The 25046-nt window shown below is 46.1% G+C and overlaps 1 protein-coding gene across 2 annotated transcripts in view; it reads left to right on the plus strand.

Annotated features, from left to right (window-relative positions):
• Positions 1-25046, plus strand: part of SLC26A9 (solute carrier family 26 member 9) — a 103214-nt gene that overhangs the window by 61319 nt on the left and 16849 nt on the right. Inside the window, exons 14-18 of one of the 2 annotated variants that reach the window (XM_068265546.1) lie at positions 506-575; positions 767-859; positions 9113-9220; positions 11524-11811; positions 21766-21820. In XM_068265546.1, coding sequence (XP_068121647.1) covers positions 506-575; positions 767-859; positions 9113-9220; positions 11524-11811; positions 21766-21820 — 614 coding nt within the window. The remainder of the gene's footprint in view (positions 1-505; positions 576-766; positions 860-9112; positions 9221-11523; positions 11812-21765; positions 21821-25046) is intronic. The other variant, XM_068265547.1, reaches the window with a different exon arrangement.

Genomic DNA, 25046 nt, shown 5'->3' on the forward strand with positions numbered 1-25046 from the left:
AAACATGCACTGTTGGGGGTACTTGAGGACTGAGCTGAGAAACACTGGTCTAAAGTCGCATCTACACGCGTAGATGCAGCCGCGATGTTCCTTATCAATCGAGCTGCTTATGCGGCTCGATTGATAATATCCGACAGGACGGATCTCCCCACCGCCGATTCCCTGATCGCTCCCCGCGAGGGGACAATGGCAGGGAACCGAGCGGAAGATAAGCGGCGCCGGCGTGGACGAGCGGGGAATCGAACCCGCCGCATCTACACGTGTAGATGAGGCTTAAAGCCTTAAACACAGCATAAAAAGAATTGCTAAAAACATAGGACTGGTTTCCAAGTTACAGTTGGGGGGGGGGGGGGGGGGTAGACAAGCAGTTTACACCAACCACTGAGTATTTTTTTATACAGTTCTAAACTTGAATTGCCTAGCACTGTGCAAGATGTTATGTTTTATGTGTTAGTAAAGCAAAAAAAAAGTTAATGAACATTCTATCCTTTTTCTCTTTTTTTAGTCGAAATGGTTCAGCATTGGGTCAGATTGCCTCCAGTGATATATACAAGAATCCTAAAGCATACAGCAAGGTAGAGTACAAAATAAGTATTTCTTTGAAAACTTCAGTTTGTTAAAATTAAATTTGTCAACATTGTCATCCTTTGGCACAGCCACCCCTACATATCTTGTTATTACTACCCATATAACTTTTTCTGCATTACATTTTTTGCCACTTTTTTAAATAAATCTCATCTCTTTACATTTACTGTTTGATTTAAAGGTTAATTCCATTGATGGCATTCAGATCGTCAATTACTGCTCTCCATTATACTTTGCCAATTCAGAAATATTTCGGCAGAAAGTCATAAAGAAGGTAACATATTTTCCATATATTTTCTATATCCATACTGCATTACATTATTTGTAGTCATGCCATTTTCTGGTGCCAGCAATAGCACAATCCATACCTGCACAGCACGGTGTTGTAGTCGTTAGCACTCTCGCTTTGCAGCGCTGGGTCCCCGGTTCAAATCCCAGCCAGGGCACTATCTGTACAGATGTTGTCCCTGTGTCCGCATGGGTTTCCTTCCTGGGCACTCTGGTTTACTCCCACATTCCAAAAACATACAGATAAGTTAATGGGCTTCCCCCTAAAATTGGTCCTAGTCTAGGATACATACACTACAAAATACATACATAGATATATGACTATGGTAGGGATCAGATTGTGAGCCCCTCTGAGGGACAAGAGGGACAGTAAAGGGACAAGACGATATACTCTGTGCAATGCTGCGGAAGATGTCAGCGATATATAAATACTAAATAATAATTCTTCACCAATTAATTAGGTAACTTTCTTTGACATCCTACTCCAGCCATGTTTCCCAGTCCTGTATGCAGAAGCCACCATCTAGATCAGGGGTAGGGAACCTATGGCTTGGGAGCCAGATGTGGCTCTTTTGATGGCTACATCCGGCTCACATACAAATCAACAAACACAATTGATAACTCCCAGCAAGAGCAATCTCCTGCCTTTATCTGGCCAGCAGGCGCCAGTCAGCCAATTAGGTGTACTGTTCTACACCATTTGCCTGCTGTACCAAATCCAGCAGGAATTGCATAAATTAGCATTCAGGTGGGAAGCTTCGGTTGGATGCAATCGTGGATTGCATCGTTTTACAGGGACGCCCTGTGTAGGCACATTCCCCACACGGCCCCCTCCCTAACCACTCACCTGTCAACCACATCCTGGAAGCTGCAAAAAAGAAATTTAAAATCACAAACACTGGTCCGCACAAGAGCCGGGGGCCCCAGGTCTCTCTCACTAGCTGGGGCTCCCAAACCACCATGCGATACCTAGAGGGAAGTGTGGGCAAGCCCTGGACCTCTCACCTCCAGGGAACTCACCCCCACCACCTCTAAATTGAATGCTAACTGCAACAAACACAATTGCTAACTCCCAGCTAGAGCAATATCCTGGCTTTATCTGGCCAGCAGGCGCCAGTCAGCCAATCAGGTGTACTGCTATACACCCTCTGCCTGCTGTACCAAATCTAGCAGGAATTGCCTAAATTAGCATTCATGTGGGAGGCTTCGGTTGGATGCAATCATGGATTGCATAGTTTTACAGGGACGCCCCATGTAGGCACATCTCCCACACGGTCCCCTCCCTAACCAATCACCGGTCAACCGCACACTGGAAGCTGCAAAAAAAGAAATTTAAAATAACAAACACTGGTCCGCACGACAGCCGGGGGCCGCAGGTCTCTCACTAGCTGGGGCCCCCAAACCACCATGCGATACCTAGAGGGAAGTGTGGGCAAGCCCTGGACCTCTCACCTCCAGGGAACTCACCCCCACCACCTCTAAATTGAATGCTAACTCCCAGCTAGAGCAATACAAATCAGTAGGGGTTGATTCACTAAACTACACTGCTCAAGCAGCACAGCTTAAGGTAGTAGCGCAAGTAAAATTTTCAAAGTAGGCATGCTACTGCTGTAGCATGCACTACTAACTTACTCGCACTACCCCAAAACTAATGATACCTCCCTGGCCGACTGCCAGACCCGACAATTACTTTACAGTTCCGGCCAGGGAGGAAGGAGGAGTGGCGTCCTGGCCGGATTGGAAGAGGCTGCCTGCTGAAGTGCTGTAGGAGCCCCTGGCTTGGTCCACCTGGTCCTGACGTGTGGCTGACAGGGAGACTAGCGGGTCCGTGGCTATCAGCCTATTCCCACTGCTGCTAGTGGGAGAGCTGCAGCTGGCAGCCTGTGGATGGAATTTACATTGACAGACTGACAGCTGCAGCTCTACCATTAGCAGCAGTGGTAATAGGCACCAGCAGGCAGGCACTCACTCACCTCACCATTGCTCCAGGTGATGCAGGTCCGTCAGTCTCCTCTGTAGTGTAGCTACTCTGCACTTCCTACTCCTCTGTTTGGGCTCTAGTGCCCAATGTCAGAAGCAGGAAGTGCAGACAGAGCTACACTACAGAGGAGAGAGACAGGACCTGCAGCCCCTGGAACAAGGAGGAGGTGAGTGTGCTGCCTGCCTGTGTGTTATACTGCGGAGGGGGCTGGGACACATCTAGCTATTACACTGTGTGTGTTGGGGGGGGATGAGGGGACATATTTAGTTATAAAAACTAGGGGGAGGGGAGAAGGTACATATCTAGTTACTATAATGTGTATAGGGGAGGGAGTATTAGAGTACACATCTAGCTATTATACTGTGAAGGAAGGGGGGGAGGGGCAGGGGGCACAGATCTAGCTGCTATTCCTGCCACCTCCAGTATGTACAGTAGAAGGTGATACTCTATGCCTGTACTGATAGTATACTAGCTGCAGTGTGTGTTTATCTCTGCTACCTCCGTTATATACAGTATAAGCTGTTACTCTGTGCCTATACTGATAGTAAACTAGCTACAACGTGTACTGATCTAACGTTTGCTGAACTCTGCTACCTCCAGTATATACAGTATAGGCTGTTACTCTGTGCCTATACTAATAGTAAACCAGCTGCAGTGTGTGCTGATCTCTGCCGCCTCCAGTATAAGCTGTTACTCTGTGCCTGTATTGATGGTAAACTATCTGCAGCGTGTACTGATCTCTGCTGCCTCTGGTATCTACACAGTATAAGTGGTTACTCTGTGCCTGTACTGATAGTATACTACCTGCAGTGTGTGCTGATCTCTGCTACCTCCATTATGAACAGTATTAGCGGTCACTCTGTGCCTGTACTGATAGTAAACTAGCTGAAGCATGTGCTGATCTCTGCTACCTCCAGTATGTACAGTATAAGCTGTTACCCTGTGCTTGTACTGATAGTAAACTAGCTGCAGTGTGTGCTGATCTCTGCTACCTCCAGTATGTAAAGGATAAGCTGTTACTCTGTGCCTGTAATGACAGTAAACTAGCTGCAGTGCTTGCTGAGCTCTCCTACCTCCAGTATGTACAGTATAAGCTGTTACTCTGTGCCTGTACTGATACTATACTAGCTGCAGTGTGTGCTGATCCTTGCTACCTCCAGTAACAAACAAACAAAACATTTATATTGCGCAGCTCTGGCGGACTCAAAGCGCCAGAGCTGCAGCCACTAGGATGCACTCTATAGGCAGTAGCAGTGTTAGGGAGACTTGCCGAAGGTCTCCTACTGAATAGGTGCTGGCTTACTGAACAGGCAGAGCCGAGATTCGAACCCAGGTCTCCTGTGTCAGAGGCAGAGCCCTTAACCATTACACTATCCAGCCACCACTAGTATGTACAACCACAAAATTTGCTATGGGGCCCATTGAAATGTAGCTACGCCCCTGCACAGCCATGATTACTATATGAAAAAGCCAATGCATTTAACAAAATAAACCATTGTAATTGACATAAATATTGACTGTATGTCACTTACACGTACACAAAGAAAGTGCTTCTCTGAGCAGTCAAACATCTGGTGCAAAACTCACTAGTTGCTGATATAGGGGGAGGCAGTCTTGTTAGCAAAGGAAAGGAATACCAATGCAAGCAGCACATGTACTTTTTAGAGTGCTGGCTTATGCTACACCTCACCCAGATGTGTCTACTTAGTCCTTGTATGACCCGTCATGGAGGATTATGTGATTAGGCTGACAGTTGCATAATTTCCTTTACTGAAGTGTAAAAGCTACTTATGCAACTACAGTGTTATCTTATCCAAAGCTGAATCTTTTCAGACAGTAGGATTCAGTAATCATGCAATTAGAATTTCTAATTAAATTTCAAGGTACTCGATAAAATTAATTATACATCCTTAAGGTTAAATGATTGATTTTGGAACCACTGGCCCTGATTCAGTAAACTTTTGCTCATGAGTTTTCTCTCAAGAGAAGTCTACAAAATAGCTCATCATCTTTCAACTTAAAAAGAAGCCAAGTAAAAAAGGGATAACTAAGTCCAGTTTTAAGTTTATTTTTCTTCTTTTCTGGCAGGGGATGAAGGCATCCATATGCCTAACCCCCCCCCCCCCCATGGGGGCACCTACCTATGCCTAGCTACCTATGGGGGCACCTAACTATCTATGGGGGCACCTACTTACGCCTAGCTACCTATGGGAGCACCTACCTATGGGGGCACCTATTTATGCCTAGCTACCTATGGGGGCACCTAGCTATCTATGGGGGCACCTACTTACGCTTAGCTACCTACGGCGGCACCTACCTACTCCTAGCTACCTATGGGGGCACCTACCTATGCCTAGCTACCTATGGGGCACCTACCTATGCCTAGCTATCTATGGGGCACCTACCTATGCCTAGCTACCTATGGGGGCACCTACCTATGCCTAGCTACCTATGGGGCACCTACCTACACCTAGCTACCTATGGGGCACCTACCTATGCCTAGCTACCTATGGGGCACCTACCTACGCCTAGCTACCTATGGGGCACCTACCTACGCCTAGCTACCTATGGGGCACCTACCTACGTCTAGCTACCTATGGGGGCACCTACCTACGCCTAGCTACCTATGGGGCACCTACCTACGCCTAGCTACCTATGGGGCACCTACCTACGCCTAGCTACCTACGGGGGCACCTACCTACTCCTAGCTACCTATGGGGGCGCCTACCTATGCCTGGCTACCTATGGGGGCACCTACCTATGCCTAGCTATATGGGGCACCTACCTATGCCTAGCTACCTATGGGGGCACCTACCTACACCTAGCTACCTATGGGGCACCTACCTACACCTAGCTACCTATGGGGCACCTACCTATGCCTAGCTACCTATGGGGCACCTACCTACGCCTAGCTACCTATGGGGCACCTACCTACGCCTAGCTACCTATGGGGCACCTACCTACGCCTAGCTACCTATGGGGGCATCTACCTACGCCTAGCTACCTATGGGGCACCTACCTACGCCTAGCTACCTATGGGGGCACCTACCTACGCCTAGCTTTCTACGGGGGCACCTACCTACACCTATACTGGGACACCTACCTATTACTCTCCTCCCCACTTAGTGTTTGTCACCCTCCTCCACACCCCATTAGTATCACCCACCTCCAAACCCAGTCAGTGTTAACCTCCTCCCCACCTAGTGTCATCCTCCTCCCCTTCCAGGCAATGTCACCCTCCTTCCTTGGGGGGGGGGGGGGGTGTAAAGTCTACCTCTTTCTACATTGACATTTTTTTTGTCTATAATGACATGTAAGCATCATGCAGTTGGCTCCACCCACATGTCATGGCCACTCCCTGGCCCCACCCACATGTCATGGCCACGCCCACTTTCCCGTGCAATAATCACACCCATTTTTCGGCTTGGGGCCTCAGCCTACAGTCTGCTTGGGGCCACAAAAACCTTAGCTGCACCCCAGGGTGGGGCCAAAATATTCTTCAGAGTAAGCTGTGTACTGCTAGTCATGGGCTTGCTCTGTAGTCACCTCCAACAGCACTTTGTTGTGCCCCACCCATCATCACCCTTAACCAATCTTTTTTCCAACCCACCCAGCACCCTAAACTAGCCTCACTTCTCCCCACCCATCCAGCAACCACACTTCTACCTACCCACCCAGTTTCCACAGCCAGCCTCACTTCTCCTCACCCACCCCGCACCACCAGCAAGCCTTATGCCTCTCTGCGCAGCATGCTCAGTCTGCCTCATGTCTCCTCACCCACCAGCACCCTCACCCTTTCTGTGTCCATCCAGCATCCTCAGCCAGCCTTACTCAACACTCTCAAATTTCACACTGTCCAGAAACACCCTCATTTAGCCCTTCCTCTCTCAGCTGCCCAGCACCCTCACTCAGTTCTCGCTCTCTCTAACTCACCCAGCATCCTCAATCAGCCCTTACTCTGTATCCACCCACCCAGGACCCTCACTCAGCTGTTGCTCCCTTCCTCCCACCCAGTACTCTCAGTCAACCTGCACTTCGTACTTACCTGTCCAAGCACTCATTAGCCCTCACTCACTCATGTGGTCTTTTCTCTCTCCCCTAGATATCCTCTCTATTTCTCTCTTCCCATTCCCCAAGAGACCCCAGAAGACTTTAGCTCTGTCCAAAACATCCACACTGTCTGTGCTGTCTGCTCTATCAACCAACTGTCATGTGTCTCATACTGAACTGCTTGTCACTGGTTTCTGCATATCACTAGAACCTGCTGATTACTACAATCTTCCTGTCATTTAATTTGCCTGCCACAAATAATCTTCATGTCACTGGGAATGTGTCTTTTAATGGAGTGTGAGAATTTGTCTCTATCCTTTGTGATTATAGATGAGCTTAAAGTTATCTTTAGGTGTTTTTCTTTCTCTACAGGAAGCAGAATTACCATACGCAGAACTGGAACTTTGCAGCCAGTAAATTATTGATGAATTACCTGACAGGTGATTAATCAATAATTTGGATAGTTATCAATCGTTAGGCTTCTGAATTTGATCAGTTTTGTGCAAAGTTCCTGTTCAGCCCAGGGGAGTTTCCTCTCAGTGTAAACCAAAAGAAACTGCTTAATTTAATTTCCCATTTCTGTTGTTAATGCCTGCATGTCACTGATTGCTATTTTTCACTGATATGTGCTTGACGTTCATATTATCTGCATGTCACTGATATCTGACTGTCATTTGCAATATCTGTTGTTGACATTATTAGCATGTCACTGATATTTTCTAGTTTATTGACAATATCTGCCTCTCATTGGTAATATCTGCATGCCATTGATATCTGCATGTTGTTAGTAATATCTGCATTTCATTCATATTTGCCTGTTATCAGAAATATTTGCATGTCATTGACATCTGCCTTCTGTTGGTAATATCTGCCTGTCATTGATATCTGCTTGTTGCTGTTAATAACTACTGTATATGTTATTGATACCTTCGGTTGGTAATATCTACAGTACACGCCATTGGAAATGTATTGTTAATATCCATATTTGGTTAGAATTTGATCATCACTGTCAGTGATCAATGCCAGTTGTATGGGGTTCTTACAGTATATTTACAGCAGTAACGTGTTGCCCAATCTGTCTCTGTCACTTGTCAGTATTTTCCTTTAGTCTCTGTCAACAGTCAGTGTGGTTCCCAATCTCTGCTGGCAGTATAATTCCAGACTCTGTCAGTATTTGCATAGTACAAACTGGGAACACATTACAGGTGCCCCTACAAAATGTATGACACATTGAAAAGGTGTGGGGACTGGGGAGCTGCTGCAGGTGTTAGGGACACTGGAAACACTAGGGAGAGTACCAGGAGAAGGCTACAGAATATGGGGGTGTCTGGAGAGATGTGGACAGTATTACGGGAGAAAGAAAGCTAAGCTGTGATTCATTATGTATGGCACTGGAAAGATGTGACACTTGTGGGGACAACAGCACTTTGGCACATTACATTTATCAGATTTAGGCCTGGCCATTTTTGGCACCCACTAACAAGCAATTTCCCACAAGGGCTACTTGGTTGTTTTTACACATACTCAATTACCACACACACACACACACACACACACACACACGCGCGCGCGCACGCGTACACGTACAAACACACACACACGTACACATACAAACACACACACATACACATACAAACACACACACACACACACACGTACACGTACAAACACACACACACGTACAGACACACACACACACACGTACAGACACACACACACACACACACACACACACACACACACACACACACACACACACACACACACACACACACGTACAGACACACACACACACACACACGTACAGACACACACACACACACACACACACACACACACACACACACACACCTACTGTTTATACTGTTATACTCCTCCCCTGTGTGCTCATGTATTCAGCAACAAACTACATTGCTGGCAGACTTGCACATTTTAATAAGTTGCAGACTGTAAAAAGTAAGCTCAAGCTATCTCACAAATACCTGCACATTTCTCACATGCTAGAGATAAATGTTTGAATGTGTTATGTTTTTAACTGTCTATTCTATCCAGTTCGATCCAAAGTGTCAGGGTCCTTTTACACTTAATGCGTTGGTATGTGTTAGTGTGCAACTGATTAAGTGTAAAAGGGGCCTCGGTTGAATCTGTATTTAATCATGTTAGTTAATGGTGTGATGATTTTTTTATTGTTGTTTTCTGTACCACCAGACTGGGTTAGACCCTAATAAAGCTTATCTAGCCAAGAAAAAGTTCCTGAAGAAGCATGAGGCAGAAGAAGTAAGAAGGCAGCGGGGATCTGTGTTCATGAAGAGCAAGGTGAGTCTGTAACTCCAAGGACAGACTGGGGTCAGTTGCCAAAGTTTTACTAGTAAAGAATTAGAAAGAATGTCAATGATGAGGATCCAATTGCTCAAGCACTATTAAGCTAGTCCGCAGGTCAAAACAGAGATACACAGGGATTGTAAAAGTGTAAAAGTAGAAAATAGAGGATCATGCTTATTGAAGATGGGTTTAGGACAAAAGCTGTACTACCAATTGATGCAGTTCCTTAACCAGCTACAGGATGTGTAGATACTAGAGTTGGGCCGAACCTCTGATTTTAGGTTCGCGAACTTCCGCGGAAGGTTCGGTTCGCGTAAAAGTTCGCAAACCGCAATAGACTTCAATGGGGATGCGAACTTTGAAAAAAAAAAAATTATGCAGGCCACAAAAGTGATGGAAAAGATGTTTCAAGGGGTCTAACACCTGGACCCCCAGGTGGAGGAGTGGGATACAAGCCAAAAGTCCCGGGGAAAAATCTGGATTTGACGCAAAGCAGCGTTTTAAGGGCAGAAATCACATTGAATGCTAAATGACAGGCCTAAAGTGCTTTAAAACATCTTGCATGTGTATACATCAATCAGGTAATGTAATTAAGGTACTGCTTCACACTGACACACCAAACTCACCGTGTAACGCACCGCAAACAGCTGTTTGTGTAGTGACGGCCGTGCTGGACTGGTGCGCACCATGGCGAGAACAGGTATGCAGTGGCGGGTTCACTGAACAGAACAGGTATGCAGTGGTGGGTTAACTGAACAGAACAGGTATACAGTGGCGGGTTCACAGAACAGGTATGCAGTGGCAGGTTCACTGAACAGGTATGCAGTGGTGGGTTCACTGAACAGGTATGCAGTGGTGGGTTCACTGAACAGGTATGCAGTGGTGGGTTCACTGAACAGGTATGCAGTGGTGAGTTCACAGTACAGGTATGCAGTGGTGGGTTCACAGAACAGGTATGCAGTGGTGGGTTCACAGAACAGGTATGCAGTGGTGGGTTCACAGAACAGGTATGCAGTGGTGGGTTCACTGAACAGGTATGCAGTGGCGGGTTCACAGAACAGGTATGCAGTGGTGGGTTCACTAAACAGGTATGCAGTGTCAGGTTCACTTAACAGGTATGCAGTGGTGGGTTCACTGAACAGGTATGCAGTGGCAGGTTCACTGAACAGGTATGCAGTGGTGGGTTCACAGAACAGGTATGCAGTGGTGGGTTCACAGAACAGGTATGCAGTGGCAGGTTCACTGAACAGGTATGCAGTGGTGGGTTCACAGTACAGGTATGCAGTGGTGGGTTCACAGAACAGGTATGCAGCCAGGAACAAGCTAAGCCTAACTAATCTTTCCCTATGAGAGACAGTCTGCAGCAGCTCGCCCTACTCTCACTAATGCAGGCACACGAGTGACCGTAATGGCCGCCGCTGCCTGCCTTATATAAGGGGGGTGGGGCTCCAGGGGCTAGTGTAGCCTAATTGGCTACACTGGGCCTGCTGACTGTGATGTAGAGGGTCAAAGTTGACCCTCCATGGTGCATTATGGGGCGAACCGAACTTCCGCAAACGTTCGCCTACGGGACGCGAACGCGAACCACGGAAGTTCGCATGGAACCGTTCGCAGGCGAACCGTTCGGCCCAACTCTAGTAGATACTTCTCAGTATTGCAGGATTTTCAGAACCATACCCCTTCCAGTGAATGAAGAAATTAAGCATGCCTTGGACAACCTTAAATCCTCAGACACAGTATTGAGTACATCTTGCTCCTCTTCAGTATCAGCAGACAGTTCTAGGGAGATGGAGGGAATACGGTTCTGCCATTCAGGACCAAAGCTTCAGAAGAGATATGGGAAAAACAGATATGTATGCTGATGCAGACATTATGAATTTTACAGTCATAAGGGTAGATTTAATTTCAGCAAAAATGTGAAACAATATAAAAAAGCAGGAAGTAGCCAGACTTAATGCCCAGGGTAAACGTTCCAATTATCCAGAATTATTTGCATTTCATCGACCATCTTTTCCAGTATAGAATACGCTATCAGTAATATACTGACAGTCCCTGAGGAAGATCCATGTGCACTGCACTAGCATCATTTTAAATTGATTGATCAGTGGTTCTGGAGCTGTTATGAGCGATAACTGACCAGTTGTCCATATGGTTTTATGCTTTGCCATCTGTTTACCGATATTAAACAAATGGACTATTATTGATATTATTTAAAAGAGTTCTCATTGGACAAATTATCTTCAGTATATAATTATAACCTTCGTAAATCTAGAGTTAACTTTATGTTTAAATTTCAGACTTTGTCACTACAAGAACTTCAGGAAGACTTTGATGGAGCCCCTCCTATTGATTCCAACAACAACAGTACAGTGAATGGAACAAACAGTACTATTAGTTATGTTGCATCCAATACCCTAACTGTGGGTTCTCAGATACCACTCAGTCTTCCAAATGGAGTGTCATCCCCAGCAAAGATAGAAGACCCTATCATCACAGCTCCTCCAATTGTAAACTTCCATACGGTCATCATTGACATGAGTGGCGTGTGTTTTGTTGATCTAATGGGAATAAAAGCATTAGGAAAGGTACTACTTTTCACCTATTCATTCATGAATTATATATGAATATATTTAAATATATTAAATAAAAAAAAAGATTTTAATAAGCAAACACATGTAACGATTATTATGGATTTTTTTTACTGTTGTAAAGGTGCCCACTAATGTAGTAGAAGACACTTGAAAAATGAAGATAAGAGACCGAGAGCCCAATATAGTGTAGTATTTAAAGCAATCATGTAAATTGTGAATGAAAAAAACAAGGTGCAACAAACTTATCTGGTGTTGTCTCTGGAGGCAGCTCTCATTAGGCCTGATTCACAAAGCGGTGCTAACAGTTAGCACGCTGGTGAAAAGCCCCTTATCACGCCTAAACTCAGTTTAGGCGTGATACGTTTAGGCATGATAAGTTTAGGCGTGATAAGTTTAAGCACCAACTGGGTTAGCACCGCAGGGCACAGCTGATCAAAAGTTTTGCGCTAGCCAAGTCTGGTGCACTTCGCATAGAGTTTAATGGCACTGCTTTGCGTGCGGGACTTTACGCGCGATCTAAACTTATCTAAACTTATCACGCCTAAACTTATCACGCCTAAACTGGCTTTTCACCAGCGTGGTGCAATGGTTATCACGCCTAAAGTCTTTTACTGGGTTAGCACCGCTTTGTGAATCGAGCCCATAGTGTGGAGCAGCTGGAGGAAGCTTCCTCTTCCTCTTTGGTCAGTCGCATCCCCAGCTCCCCTGTAGATGTGAATCAGCATGTTCACATCCCTGGCTCCCCTGTAGATGTGGGTCAGTGTGTTGTTTCTGGCAGTCTCCCTAGGAGGACGCGCGCAGCTCAGAGCTGCCTTTATACTCCTGTTGTGAACCTGGTATCGTTAGGCCACAACAAAACGGAACATCAACCTGCCACCAAAAAAGGTGTGGGACCTGCAGACACATTGGGCTTGATTCACAAAGCGGTGCTAACAGTTAGCACCCTGGTGAAAAGCCCTTTATCATGCCTAAACTCAGTTTAGGCATGATAAGTTTAGGTGTGATAAGTTTAGGTGTGATAAGTTTAGGCATGATAAGTTTAGGTGTGATAAGTTTAGGCATGCTAAGTTTAAGCGCCAACTGCGTTAGCACCGCAGTGCACAGCTGATCAAAAGTTTTACGCTAGCAAAGACTGGTGCACTTTGTATAAAGTTTAATGGCGCTGCTTTGCGTGCGGGACTTTGCAAGCGATCTAAACTTATCTAAACTTAGCATGCCTAAACTTATCACACCTAAACTTATCACACCTAAACTTATCACGCCTAAACTGGCTTTTCACCAGCATGGTTCAATGGTTATCATGCCTAAAGTCTTTTAGGCATGCTAACTGGGTTAGCACCGCTTTGTGAATCGAGCCCATTTACTCCACTGACATGCTAACGATACCAGGTTCACAACAGGGGTACAGAATACGAGGCACATTTTCCTGTGAATCCACAAATCTGGTATATCTGATCGAGGGCCTGATTCACAAAGCGGTGATAACTCAGTTATCACACCTAAAAGACTTTAGGCGTGATAACCATTGCACCACACTGGTGAAAAGCCAGTTTAGGGGCTCGATTCACAAAGCGGTGCTAACAGTTAGCACCCTGGTGAAAAGCCCTTTATCATGCCTAAACTCAGTTTAGGCATGATAAGTTTAGGAGTGATAAGTTTAGGTGTGATAAGTTTAGGCATGATAAGTTTAGGTGTGATAAGTTTAGGCATGCTAAGTTTAAGCGCCAACTGCGTTAGCACCGCAGTGCACAGCTGATCAAAAGTTTTACGCTAGCAAAGACTGGTGCACTTTGTATAAAGTTTAATGGCGCTGCTTTGCGTGCGGGACTTTGCAAGCGATCTAAACTTATCTAAACTTAGCATGCCTAAACTTATCACACCTAAACTTATCACACCTAAACTTATCACGCCTAAACTGGCTTTTCACCAGCATGGTGCAATGGTTATCATGCCTAAAGTCTTTTAGGCATGCTAACTGGGTTAACACCGCTTTGTGAATCAAGCCCTAGGAGTGATAAGTTTAGGTGTGATAAGTTTAGGTGTGATAAGTTTAGGCGTGATAAGTTTAGATAAGTGTAGATAGCGCGCAAAGTCCCGCATGCAAAGCAGCGCCATTAAACTCTATGCGAAGTGCACCAGACTTTGCTAGCGCAAAACTTTTGATCAGCTGTGCACTGCGGTGTTAACGCAGTTGGTGCTTAAACTTATCATGCCTAAACTTATCACACCTAAACTTATCATGCCTAAACTTATCACACCTAAACTTATCACACCTAAACTTATCATGCCTAAACTGAGTTTAGGCGTGATAAAGGGCTTTTCACCAGCGTGCTAACTGTTAGCACCGATCATGCCTAAACTCAGTTTAGGCATGATAAGTTTAGGTGTGATAAGTTTAGGTGTGATAAGTTTAGACATGATAAGTTTAGGTGTGATAAGTTTAGGCATGATAAGTTTAAGCGCCAACTGCGTTAGCACCGCAGTGCACAGCTGATCAAAAGTTTTACGCTAGCAAAGACTGGTGCACTTTGTATAAAGTTTAATGGCACTGCTTTGCGTGCGGGACTTTGCAAGCGATCTAAACTTATCTAAACTTAGCATGCCTAAACTTATCACACCTAAACTTATCACGCCTAAACTTATCACGCCTAAACTGGCTTTTCACCAGCATGGTGCAATGGTTATCATGCCTAAAGTCTTTTAGGCGTGCTAACTGGGTTAGCACCGCTTTGTGAATCGAGCCCCATGTGTGCTAAATGCCCCAATGTTATGTACGTGGGAGAAACTGGACAAACTCTGCACCAACGTATGAATGGACCCAAGCACACTATTAATGATACCAAATCTGGACTCCCAGTTGCTACACACTTTCATTCCAACGGACACAGCATGTATGATCTTCATGGCACTGCCCTGAAGGATGGCTTCAAAATGTCAAATGACAGATTAATAGTGGAAAAGACATTTATAAATTGGTCTGTACCACTGTAGCTGCCTGTACCATCAGCTTGCAAGCAAACAGGATTGAAGCCTGACGAAGGCTGCAAAGCTGAAAACTTGCTTACTCTTTATCTTTTTAGTTAAGTTTTAAGACACACTACAGCATTATTTTTTTTTTTTTTTTATAAATAGTTGATTTAGCTATTTAGGTTGCAATTTCCCATTTCTTCTTTTAAGGCTTAGCTAGTCTGAGGTCTCTCCACCTCATCAATCTGGAGAGTGTTGGCAGCAAAACCCGATTTCCAGCATGAAATCAATAATTTTTACCAAATGTAAATACAAAGGATCATATTTGGGCACACCAACCAATCTTAAACATTTATTGTGCTCACAGTGGATTTGCCTTCAGAAGCCTCTAGTGGATGAGACCTGTATGGCAACGGTGGCATAGTAGGATCGATTTGGGAAAAAGGTTGTCCTGGAAAATGAGATACAGAAATACTCCCCCCATGCCATCTCTCTTCCCATGCATCACTTATACTAAGTCGCAGCTTCCCCAGTGGGAAACATGTAGTGGAAAACTCCTTTTCAGCTCTGTCTGCAGCCATCTCCAACAAATTGCCGGCTCTCTCCAGGGGTCCCGTGCAGGCTAGCAGAAGAGGAACAGTCATGGAGGTGCCCTAGTGAGGGCCTAGTGATGCTCTTCACCTTCCTTACAGGGCGGACCATGACACTGCACTCTCTGAGAAGAAGAAGGGAGGCGGCATCTGTTTTTCATCAGCTCATCATCGTCCCTCAATAAATTAGTCCTAGCCAAGAAATGCTTCCCAGATCTTGAACTACTACTTGTCAACTAAAGGCCGAATTACTCGCCCAAGGAGCCCTTCTCCTACGTCGTTGTGGGGATGTATACCACCTGATGCTGAGGTCAAACATGGCCTGCCATCACGCAGTGGGAGACATCCCTTCTAAACTCCCTGTTCATTGTAATGGAGAGACTTCAATAGAGCCAACCTCTGCCAGGAGCTGCCACTTTTCCACCAGCATGTTGCCTGCCCCACCAGGAACTTGAAAACACTCGACCATTGCTACCTGAAAGATGCATAAAAAAGCTGTTCCGTGGGAAGCGCTAGGCTCTTCCGACCACTCCCTCATCCATCTGATGCCCACCTACAGACGGCGCCTCATCAAAACCAGTTAATAAGTCCACCATAGTATGGTCAAGCAATGCTAAGCTCCAACTTCAGGCCTGCTTTGATTGTGCTGACTGGAAGGCCCTGGAAGCGCCAGTGTTGTATAAGGGGTTATTCAACGTCTCCTCATACATCAGCTTCTGTGAGGACTCTTGTATTCCAACCAAGTCCTTCAAGGTCTACCGGAACAATAAATCATGGTCCTCCCACAAAGCAAAGAAGCTGCGCACAAGTCCAGGAACCAGGAGGACTACAGGATGGCAAGAAAAACCTTAAATGGGAACTGAGAGTTGCCAGTAAGGAGTATGCTGAGAGGATGAGACACAACCTCCCCTTGAATGACCCACAAGCTGTTTGGAAAGGGTTCAAGCCACCAACTATAAGCCCCCTCCCCACAACATGCAACACCAAGCAGTAAGCCAGCTGAAGATCTCAGTAATTTCTACTGCAGGTTTGAGAATCCAGTTGAGGCACTGGGGGGTCTAGCAATGTCATCCGCCCACCCCTTAGCCACTGAGGATAATATCCCAGGTCTGGGCTCACATCCTCCAGTTGTGCATGAAGCAAGTGTTCTGCGCCACCTGTCAACTTTGAATGCCAGGACAGTGTGTCACCAACCTTCCCAAAAACTTGTTTATGGCAGCTCACTCCCATCCTCACCTCATCTTCTGGAGGACAAAGTTCCTGTGTGCATCAATAGGTCTACCATCATCCCTGTCTCTAAAAAGCAGGAAATCTCCGACCTAAACAACTAGAGGCCCATGGCCCAAACATCTGTAGTCATGAAGACCATTGAAAGACTGGCCCTGTCCCACCTTAAGCTCTCCACATTGCCACTACTGGACCCGTTCCAATATGCCTATAGAGTAAATAGATCCACCAATGATGCCATCAATATCTGCCTAGAGCTCACGAATGACCGCCTAGACAAACCAAACTTGTATGCCAGGATCCTCCTACTGGACTTTAGCTCGGCTTTTAATACTACAGAACAATCTTGAAGCACTTAAAGGGGCACTATGGTGAAAAATTGTAAAATGTAAAATATGTGCAAACCTAAACAAATAAGAAGTACGTTTTTTTCCATAGTAAAATGAGCCATAAGTTACTTTTCTCCTATGTTGCTGTCACTTACAGTAGGCAGTAGAAATCTGACAGAAGTGACAGGTTTTGGACTAGTCCATCTCTTCATAGGGGATACTCAACAAGGCTTTTATTCTTGATATATTCTCTAAAAAGGTTTTAAACAATGATGTTGGCCAGCTTCCCTGTTCGCTACACAGTTTTTTGGCAATTGGACAGAGCAACTGCCATTCACTAAGTGCTTTTGAAAATAAATAAATCCCTGAGAATCCCCTATGAAGACATGGACAAGTCCAAAACCTGTCACTTCTGTCAGATTTCTACTACCTACTGTAAGTGACAGCAACATAGGAGAAAAGTAATATGGCTCATTTTACTCTGGAAAAGATGTACTTTTTATTTGTATATGTTTGTACATATTTAAAATGTTACAGTTTTTTGCTGTAGTGCCCCTTTAAGGTCCATCATAAGAATGTATGAGAGCCCTGATGAGGTAACAGTATGTTGAAGGGGTTAGAAATAGTTTTGGTTGAGCACAGTATTTCTTTGTGAGCTCCCTTAACAGAAGCAGCAAAGGTCATTGCAGTTTACTGTAAACGCATTTCCATAGCAGTTGTGTCCACCTCAGGAGGGGGTAGCAATTTTAATGGTTGGAGATAGATATGTTTGGTTCAAGGGCTGCTCTGCTGAACAGAATCAAATGTTTAGATTTAGGGCATTTTTCATCCATAACATCACTGAAGCCTATCATGCAGGATTTCAGATGAAATGTGCGGAATACCAGCAGTATTAATGCCATGTGGCCATGCTGGTGCTATTCAGCCTTTTCCAATGATTCTGACCCTAGCAGTGGACCTTCAGAGGGAAATGATGCCACTGACCACTGCAGTTTCATTCACATGTAAGTCTTACATGCAGAGAGGTGGCCATTCAGAGCATGGGCGTAGCAATCACCCCTGCAACACCTGCCATCGCAGGGGGGCCCAGAGGCTTTGGGGGCCCTCCTCCTCCCTCTCTTCAACCGCAAGTGCAGCCAAATAGCAAAGAAACCTCCCTGTTTGCTCACAAAAACTGTGTGCAGGAACATGTGTAATTTTTTCCTACCTCCAGAGGCTGCTTCACAGCAGAACACTCTCTGTTGCCATTCGCTGGCTCCCAATTCTGTAGGGTTTGGGGACAAAGGGGGCCTCATGCTATCCTTTTTCCAGGGTGGGGGGTCCTATTAAGTCTAGTTAGGCCCCTGATTCAGAGGCTTTATTTATATTGAACACCCATGTTTTTTTAATCATATAAAAGGAACTAAATGTCTCCAATATGTCTGTAAAATGGCGTTTGAATGGATAAGTGGGTGTTTTGTATGTGGGCCCTCTTTATTTCACCAGGGAAGTTCCTGGACACTACTGATGTTATAAATATCAAATACAATTGTTAGCCTTTGGGTGTTCTAAATTATGTCACTTACCTAGCCCCTGCCATTTTGGTTGATTTCTAACACTAAGTCAACCAACCAGGGCAAAAAATTTGGCTGAGGGGGGGGGGGGGGGGGCAGAGTAAGGGTGGGTGTTGATGCGATATGGGGTTATTTTTGATTTTATTTTGGCTTTTGAACACCCCCCCCCCCCCCCCATTAGCTAACTATCCTCTCCATTACACAGGATAAGGTCCTCAGAAAGTATTTAAATGACCTTTTAGGTGCATTTCACAATAAAGATTCAACAGCTGCTGAAATTTTAACTACTGTATCTTTCAATTTTGTGCTGCTGATAACAATGAATGCGAACTGTCAGAGTCAGGGTTCAAAAGCATACATATTTTGAAAGGGTACAGTTAAACTATCTACATATCTAAATCTAGTATGGGAAAAGATGTGTCCAAGTCCTTTTGAGCCACCCTGCACCTTAATCTAGTAGCAGGAGAACCCACACAGGTAAAATATTATCAACATGTCTAAAGCAAGGTATTTCTAACATCTACCTAATAATTATAGCTGTGTATTTCTTTCAAAGTATGGAAAGCATCCAAGTCTTTGATAAATGCAAACACAGAACATGCCTTAACTACTTCCTGTGGTAAAATGTTCTACATCATAAGTACTCTTTCCATGAAGAAACCCCATCTAATCAGGTGGTAAAATCTAATTTCCTGCATACATATCTCATTTACTAAACCCTTGGGCCTATTAATACATGTTCATTAGATTGCATCATAGTTGTCTCCTTTCCAAGCTAAATAAACCTAGTTTGTTTTACTTTTCTTTGAAAGCAAGTCCTTTAATTTCATTGATTAATTTGGTTGCTTTTAATATAATGCCCAAAAACTATATTTCATATTCCAAACGGATTTATACAGAGGCAGTAAAAGACTAATGTCTTATGTGTTTAATTCCCTTTTTATGCATCCCAGATAATTGTACTCACTTAAGCTTTTGGTATTGAATATGCTTTTTTAAACTTTTTATCAACCAAGTTCTTCTCAAAGTCCCCAGCTGTATCACAATTAGTTTATATGATGCAATGTCATTGCCAAGGCAGTTATACATGGTACATGGTAATAAACACATTGGTAATAATACATGTTGGATGCCATATGCTTGCCCATATAGCCAATGCCATTCTGTCAAAGTCTTTCTGTAGCGCTGGGTCCCCAGTTCAAATCCCAGCCAGGGTACTATCTGTGTAGGTTTCATCTGGGTATTCCGGTTTCCTCCCACATCCCAAAAACATACAGCTAAGTTAATTGGCTTTCTCCTAAATTGGCCCTAGACAGACTACAATACTTACACTACACTAGACATATGACTATGGTAGGGATTAGATTGTGAGCCCCTCTGAAGGACGATTAGTGACAAAACAATATACTCTGTACAGCGCTGTGGAAGATGTCAGCGCTATATAAAAACTAAATAATAATAATTACCCCACTGATAACTATAACACATTTTGAATATGTTCCACTTACGACCACTCTGCCTTTTATCCCCTTTTCATTCCTTTTCTATGTACACACATTGGCCCTTATTCAATTCACTTTTCTCCTACGTGATATTTTAAAACATAGTTAATCATTTATTCACCAAGCATGATTGTTTCCTGCTCGGAATTGGGTTTGGCACTTACATGGCTCAGAGTAGAAACAGAAAACAACAATATGAATAGTACAACAAAACACAATGTACAGCAGTGTCAGCAAGATACATTACAAAAGCAATGTTTTCATTAGACAGTCTATTGGTTCTGTGGCCTCAACCTAAGGAGGGGGGGAGAGTGAGGTGAGTAGGCACTTGAGGTGGGAGGACATGGAGGGAGTTCAAGAGGCTTACAGCGGAGAGCAAGAAGGAGTCTCAATACCTTTAAAGGGACACTGTATGGGGGGTCGGGGGAAAATGAGTTGAACTTACCCGGGGCTTCTTATGGTCCCCCACAGACATCCTGTGCCCGCTCAGCCACCCACCGATGTTCCGGCCCCACCTCCGGTTCACTTCTGGAATTTCAGACTTTAAAGTCTGAAAACCACTGCACCTGCGTTGCCGTGTCCTCGATCCCGCTGACGCCACCAGGAGTGTATAGCACAAGCTCAGTATGGTCTGTGTCTGCGCAGTAGGTTCCTGGTGACATCAGCGGGATTAAAGACATGGCAACGCAGCGCAGTGGTTTTCAGACTTTAAAGTCTGAAATTCCAGAAGTGAACCGGAGGCGGGGACGGAGCATCGGTGAGTGGCTGCGCGGGCACAGGATGTCTGTGGGGGACTCATTTTCAACTCATTTTCCCCCGACCCCCTACAGTGTCCCTTTAAGTTCTGGTGAAGATGGCCCAAAGCCTGCGTCCTGATGGTAGCCGACTGAAGAAGCAATGGCCAGGGTGTGAGAGGTCATTGGCAATTCTCAACGCCCTGGTGTGCAATCTGGAGTTGTGAAGGAGGTCCAGTGATGGGAGGGTCTCCCGATGATCCTCTCAGCTGATATGATGGTGTCCCTGGTAAAGGAGCCAGCATACCAGACCAGAATGGAGGAACAGAGAACAGCTTAGACAGTGGAAGTTGGCGGTTTAGAGGCTTGTCAGCAGTTCCTGGGCCATACCAAGCTTCTTCAATTGGCGGAGGAAGAATAGTCTCTGCTGGGCTTTCCTCTGGTTGGAGGCAGTGTTTGCCTTCCAGTCTAGGTCAATGGAGATGGTTGTAACCAGGAGGCATATGCGGGTACATTGGAAGTGGGGTGGGTGCATGCTTCCTGAGGTCAACTATCATCTCTACGGTTTTGGCTGTGCTAAGGACCACCCTGTTCTCCCTGCACCAACGGCATATTCTGTCAACCTCCTGATGGTAGGCCTGCTCATCATCCTTGGTTGCAAGGCCAAAGATGGTGGTGTCGTCAGCAAATTTGATCACCTTAACATGGTTCGCTGTAGCTCTCTAGTTTGTGTTAAGGGAGAATGGGATCGGTGACAGTCACTGACAGGATGCAGCCTTGTGGGGCACGCATGATGGTGACTTTTGGTTAAGAGGAGATATCACCTAGGTCACCAATAGGTATTGGTCAGGAAGTCTGTGATCCATAGGCCATATGGATAAGGAATATAAGGAATATGGGATCCTTGTTCACTGATGACGTTGTTGATCCTTTTCCTCTAAGGATAGTACATTTAATGGCAGTACTAAATTGCAATTCTTTTTTACATGTAAATGTTTTAATTCTCTTTTGACCTGTTTTTTTTTTTTCTTTTTCTTTTTTCCCAGCTATGTTCCAGTTACCAGAGGATTGGGGTAAACTTCTATTTAGCAGATGTTCAAGGTAATTATGGGCTCGATGTCTAAATGTGAATGATAAGACATGTCCAAGAAAATAATCCATGGTACACTAAAGCTTATCTTTAAGGTGGCCATACATCAGGCTACTTGGCGGCCGATTGACCATCTAATTCGATTATTATAATCGAATTGGCTGAAAATCGGTGCCGCCAAGTGCATGCCCAAACCGACAATGCGACCAATTTCGGGACGAAAATTTGTCGCATTCTCGATTGCTCAAGCTGCAAGATGTGCACGCCGGTAACGGCGTGCAATTTCCCGGCGATCGAAGAGCGCGACGAAACCCCCGACGCTGCTGCCCCTAATGTAAATGTCCCTTGTGTGCCACATCCGCTGCTGTGCCTCTGTCCCCTGTGCCCGTAAATGTATACATTACCTCTCCATGGCCTCCGCTTGTCCCCGCTGGCTTCCGTCTCTGCATAAACACATGCCCCAGGTTGTTTCCTAGTAAGGAAACCACGTGGAGTGCGCGTGTATGCAGAGACGGAATCCCGGAAGCCAGCGGGGACAAGCGAAGGCCACGGACAGGTAATGTATGCATTTACGGGCACGGGGGACAGAGGCACAGTGGCGGTTGTGGTGCAGAAGGCTGGTCCCCAAGAGATTTCATGCTGAAACTGATCGGGAATCGACCTGTGGTGTATGGGCTGCTGACAGATCTCTCTCTCTCTCTCTCAGATTCGATAAGAGAGAGATTTGTCTCTTGGTTGAATCTGCCCATACATTGCTAGATGTATGGGCACCTTTAGAAATCCCCCCCCCCCTTCCCCTGCATCTCCAGCCTCCCTACCTTACACTTTAACCCCCTCTTACCCCACAAAAGTTCCCTACATACTTACAATGTACCTTTAAGACTACAGCAATGATGTCCTGTTGTGCTATTCATTTGGGGGCCTGATGTCTTCTAGAGCAGGGTCAGCACATCAAAGCAGAATAGCTAGCCTCTTATGGCCCATACTCACGGGCAGCAAAAGTAGCCTGTCGCCAGCACACGTGAGCGTGTGGGCGACAGGCCGGCGACAGCTCGTCGCCACGTCCCTCTGCGTACACACGCGGAAGAGGGACCAGCGGCCGCGATGGAAGCTGTCGCCGACGTTCCTCCTCCCCCCGCCGGAAGCTATGCGTATCCCAATGGAGGTTGCTGTCGCTAGTCCGCGTACTCACGCGAACTAGCGACAGCTGCGGCGGAGTTGCGGCGGCGACTGTCGCCAGGCGATTGAACATTTCAATCGCCCGCCGACATCAGTGACGGGCGACAGTTCGGGTTGCGCGCCTGTTCCGGGCGACAGTTCGGGGTGCGCGCGGCCCATACTCACGGGCGACCTGTCGCCGCAACACGCGCGCGCCGCGTGTTGAGGCGACAAACGTCCATCGTGAGTATGGGCCATAAAGCTACATACACATGAGGCACGGATGTCTGCAGTTGCATGGAGACAAGCAACAGTTGAAAGTCTTCAGCAACGACAGTTGTATACAAGCAACGATTGTATACACGCGGCAACAACCTGTCTGCAACATAGCGGAAACTGTTGCTCAGCAACTTCTGTCGCAGGTTCAATGAACTGTCGGACTCACAAGAGTTGCTAGAGACTAGCATACACCTGACCGCACCGACTTGATGGCCCGTACTCACGGGCTGCAGAAGTGGCCTGTCGCCAGCACACGTGAGCGTGTGGGCGACAGGCCGGCGACAGCTCCTCGCCAGGTCCCTCCGCTTACACACGCGGAAGAGGGACCAGCGGCGAGACGGAAGCTGTCGCCGACGTTCCTCCTCCCCCCGCCGGAAGCTCCATTTACCACAATGGAGGTTGCTGTCGCTAGTCCGCGTACTCACGCGGACTAGCGACAGTTGCGGGGGAGGTGCGGCGGCGACTGTCGCCATGCGATTGAAACTTTCAATCGCATGGCGACATGAGCGACGGGCGACAGTTCGGGGTGCGCGCGCGACGGCCCATACTCACGGGCGACCTGTCGCCGCAACACGCGCACGCCGCGTGTTGAGGCGACAAAAGTCCCTCGTGAGTATGGGCCATGAGACTAGGGACGGTTGCTGCAACAGCTGTTGCCGGGGATTGAACAAGTCAATCGCCTGGAGACAGCTCTGACTTGCGCGCGCCTCATACACATGGAGGACCTGTTGCCGCAACATGCGCGCGCCATGTGTTTCCAGCAACAGTTGTAGCCCATGTGTATGGGCCTTTACAGTCACTTCTGGCAGGGGATGTGGAGAATGCACCACTCACTCATTCCCTTCACTGGAATCAAACAGACACTATTCTCTCCATTCATTCTGCCCACTGGCAATGACCTGTGACTATAGCAGGGGTAATGCAGATAGCACAACATTGTGGGAAGTGAAAGGTGGGTTCTAGAATGCATAACAGGGGATGTGGAAGGTGAAGCAGGTTACTTTGGTGCCTGCCTGGCGCTTAGCGGCAAGTGTTAAAGCTGGGTGTCGTCATAGCACTACTGCTATGCTGTGCTCCCTGCACAAGAGTAACTCAGTACTCCGGCAAATGCCAGTCCCCAAATTACATCTCTCTCCGAGTTGCTACAACTCGAAGGGGAAATAGTATTTAACGCTGCCAGGGATTCGAGCGGCAGCAGGGTGAGCCGTCATTTGGCCCACCTTGCACCCAGCTCACCAGTGACGTAACTATACGTATGCATGGAAGAGGGAATAGCCATTCTTCCACTCAACCACCCTTTGGTCAAGGAGCTGAGAGGCATCCAGACAGTTGGAAACTAGCCCTAGTGTGGGAGGAGCAGCATGGACTGCTTGGAGTGGTCAGTCCATGCACCCCCAGTAGTAATAGCACCCTCAATACATCAATATAGGCTTGGTTTGGCGGCCCCGCTTTGTGTTTTTGAGAAGGAGCAAGAGGGATGGAAAGAAAAAGTACTTCTGGAGATGGGATTTAACTCGCTAATAATAGTCTGAATGTATTTATGAGTTACTTTATCGTTACTGTTCGGTAGTAATGGTCAATGAGATGCCCCAAGTTTTGATTAACTTATGCATATTGGAGTTGGGCCAGTAAAATTCAGTAGCTTATGAGTTTGAGTGGCCCAATTCCATCCAGCATTAATTTGCATAAAATGAACATAAAATGTACCTCAACTCAAAATAACACTTCCATGTAATGAATGGGTTTCAGGATTTCAAGCAACACATGTAAAACTACTGAATGACTGCATTCTGTATGATT

The sequence above is a fragment of the Hyperolius riggenbachi genome, chromosome 2 (genome assembly GCF_040937935.1).
Source record: "Hyperolius riggenbachi isolate aHypRig1 chromosome 2, aHypRig1.pri, whole genome shotgun sequence".
Taxonomy (NCBI): Eukaryota; Metazoa; Chordata; class Amphibia; order Anura; family Hyperoliidae; genus Hyperolius; species Hyperolius riggenbachi.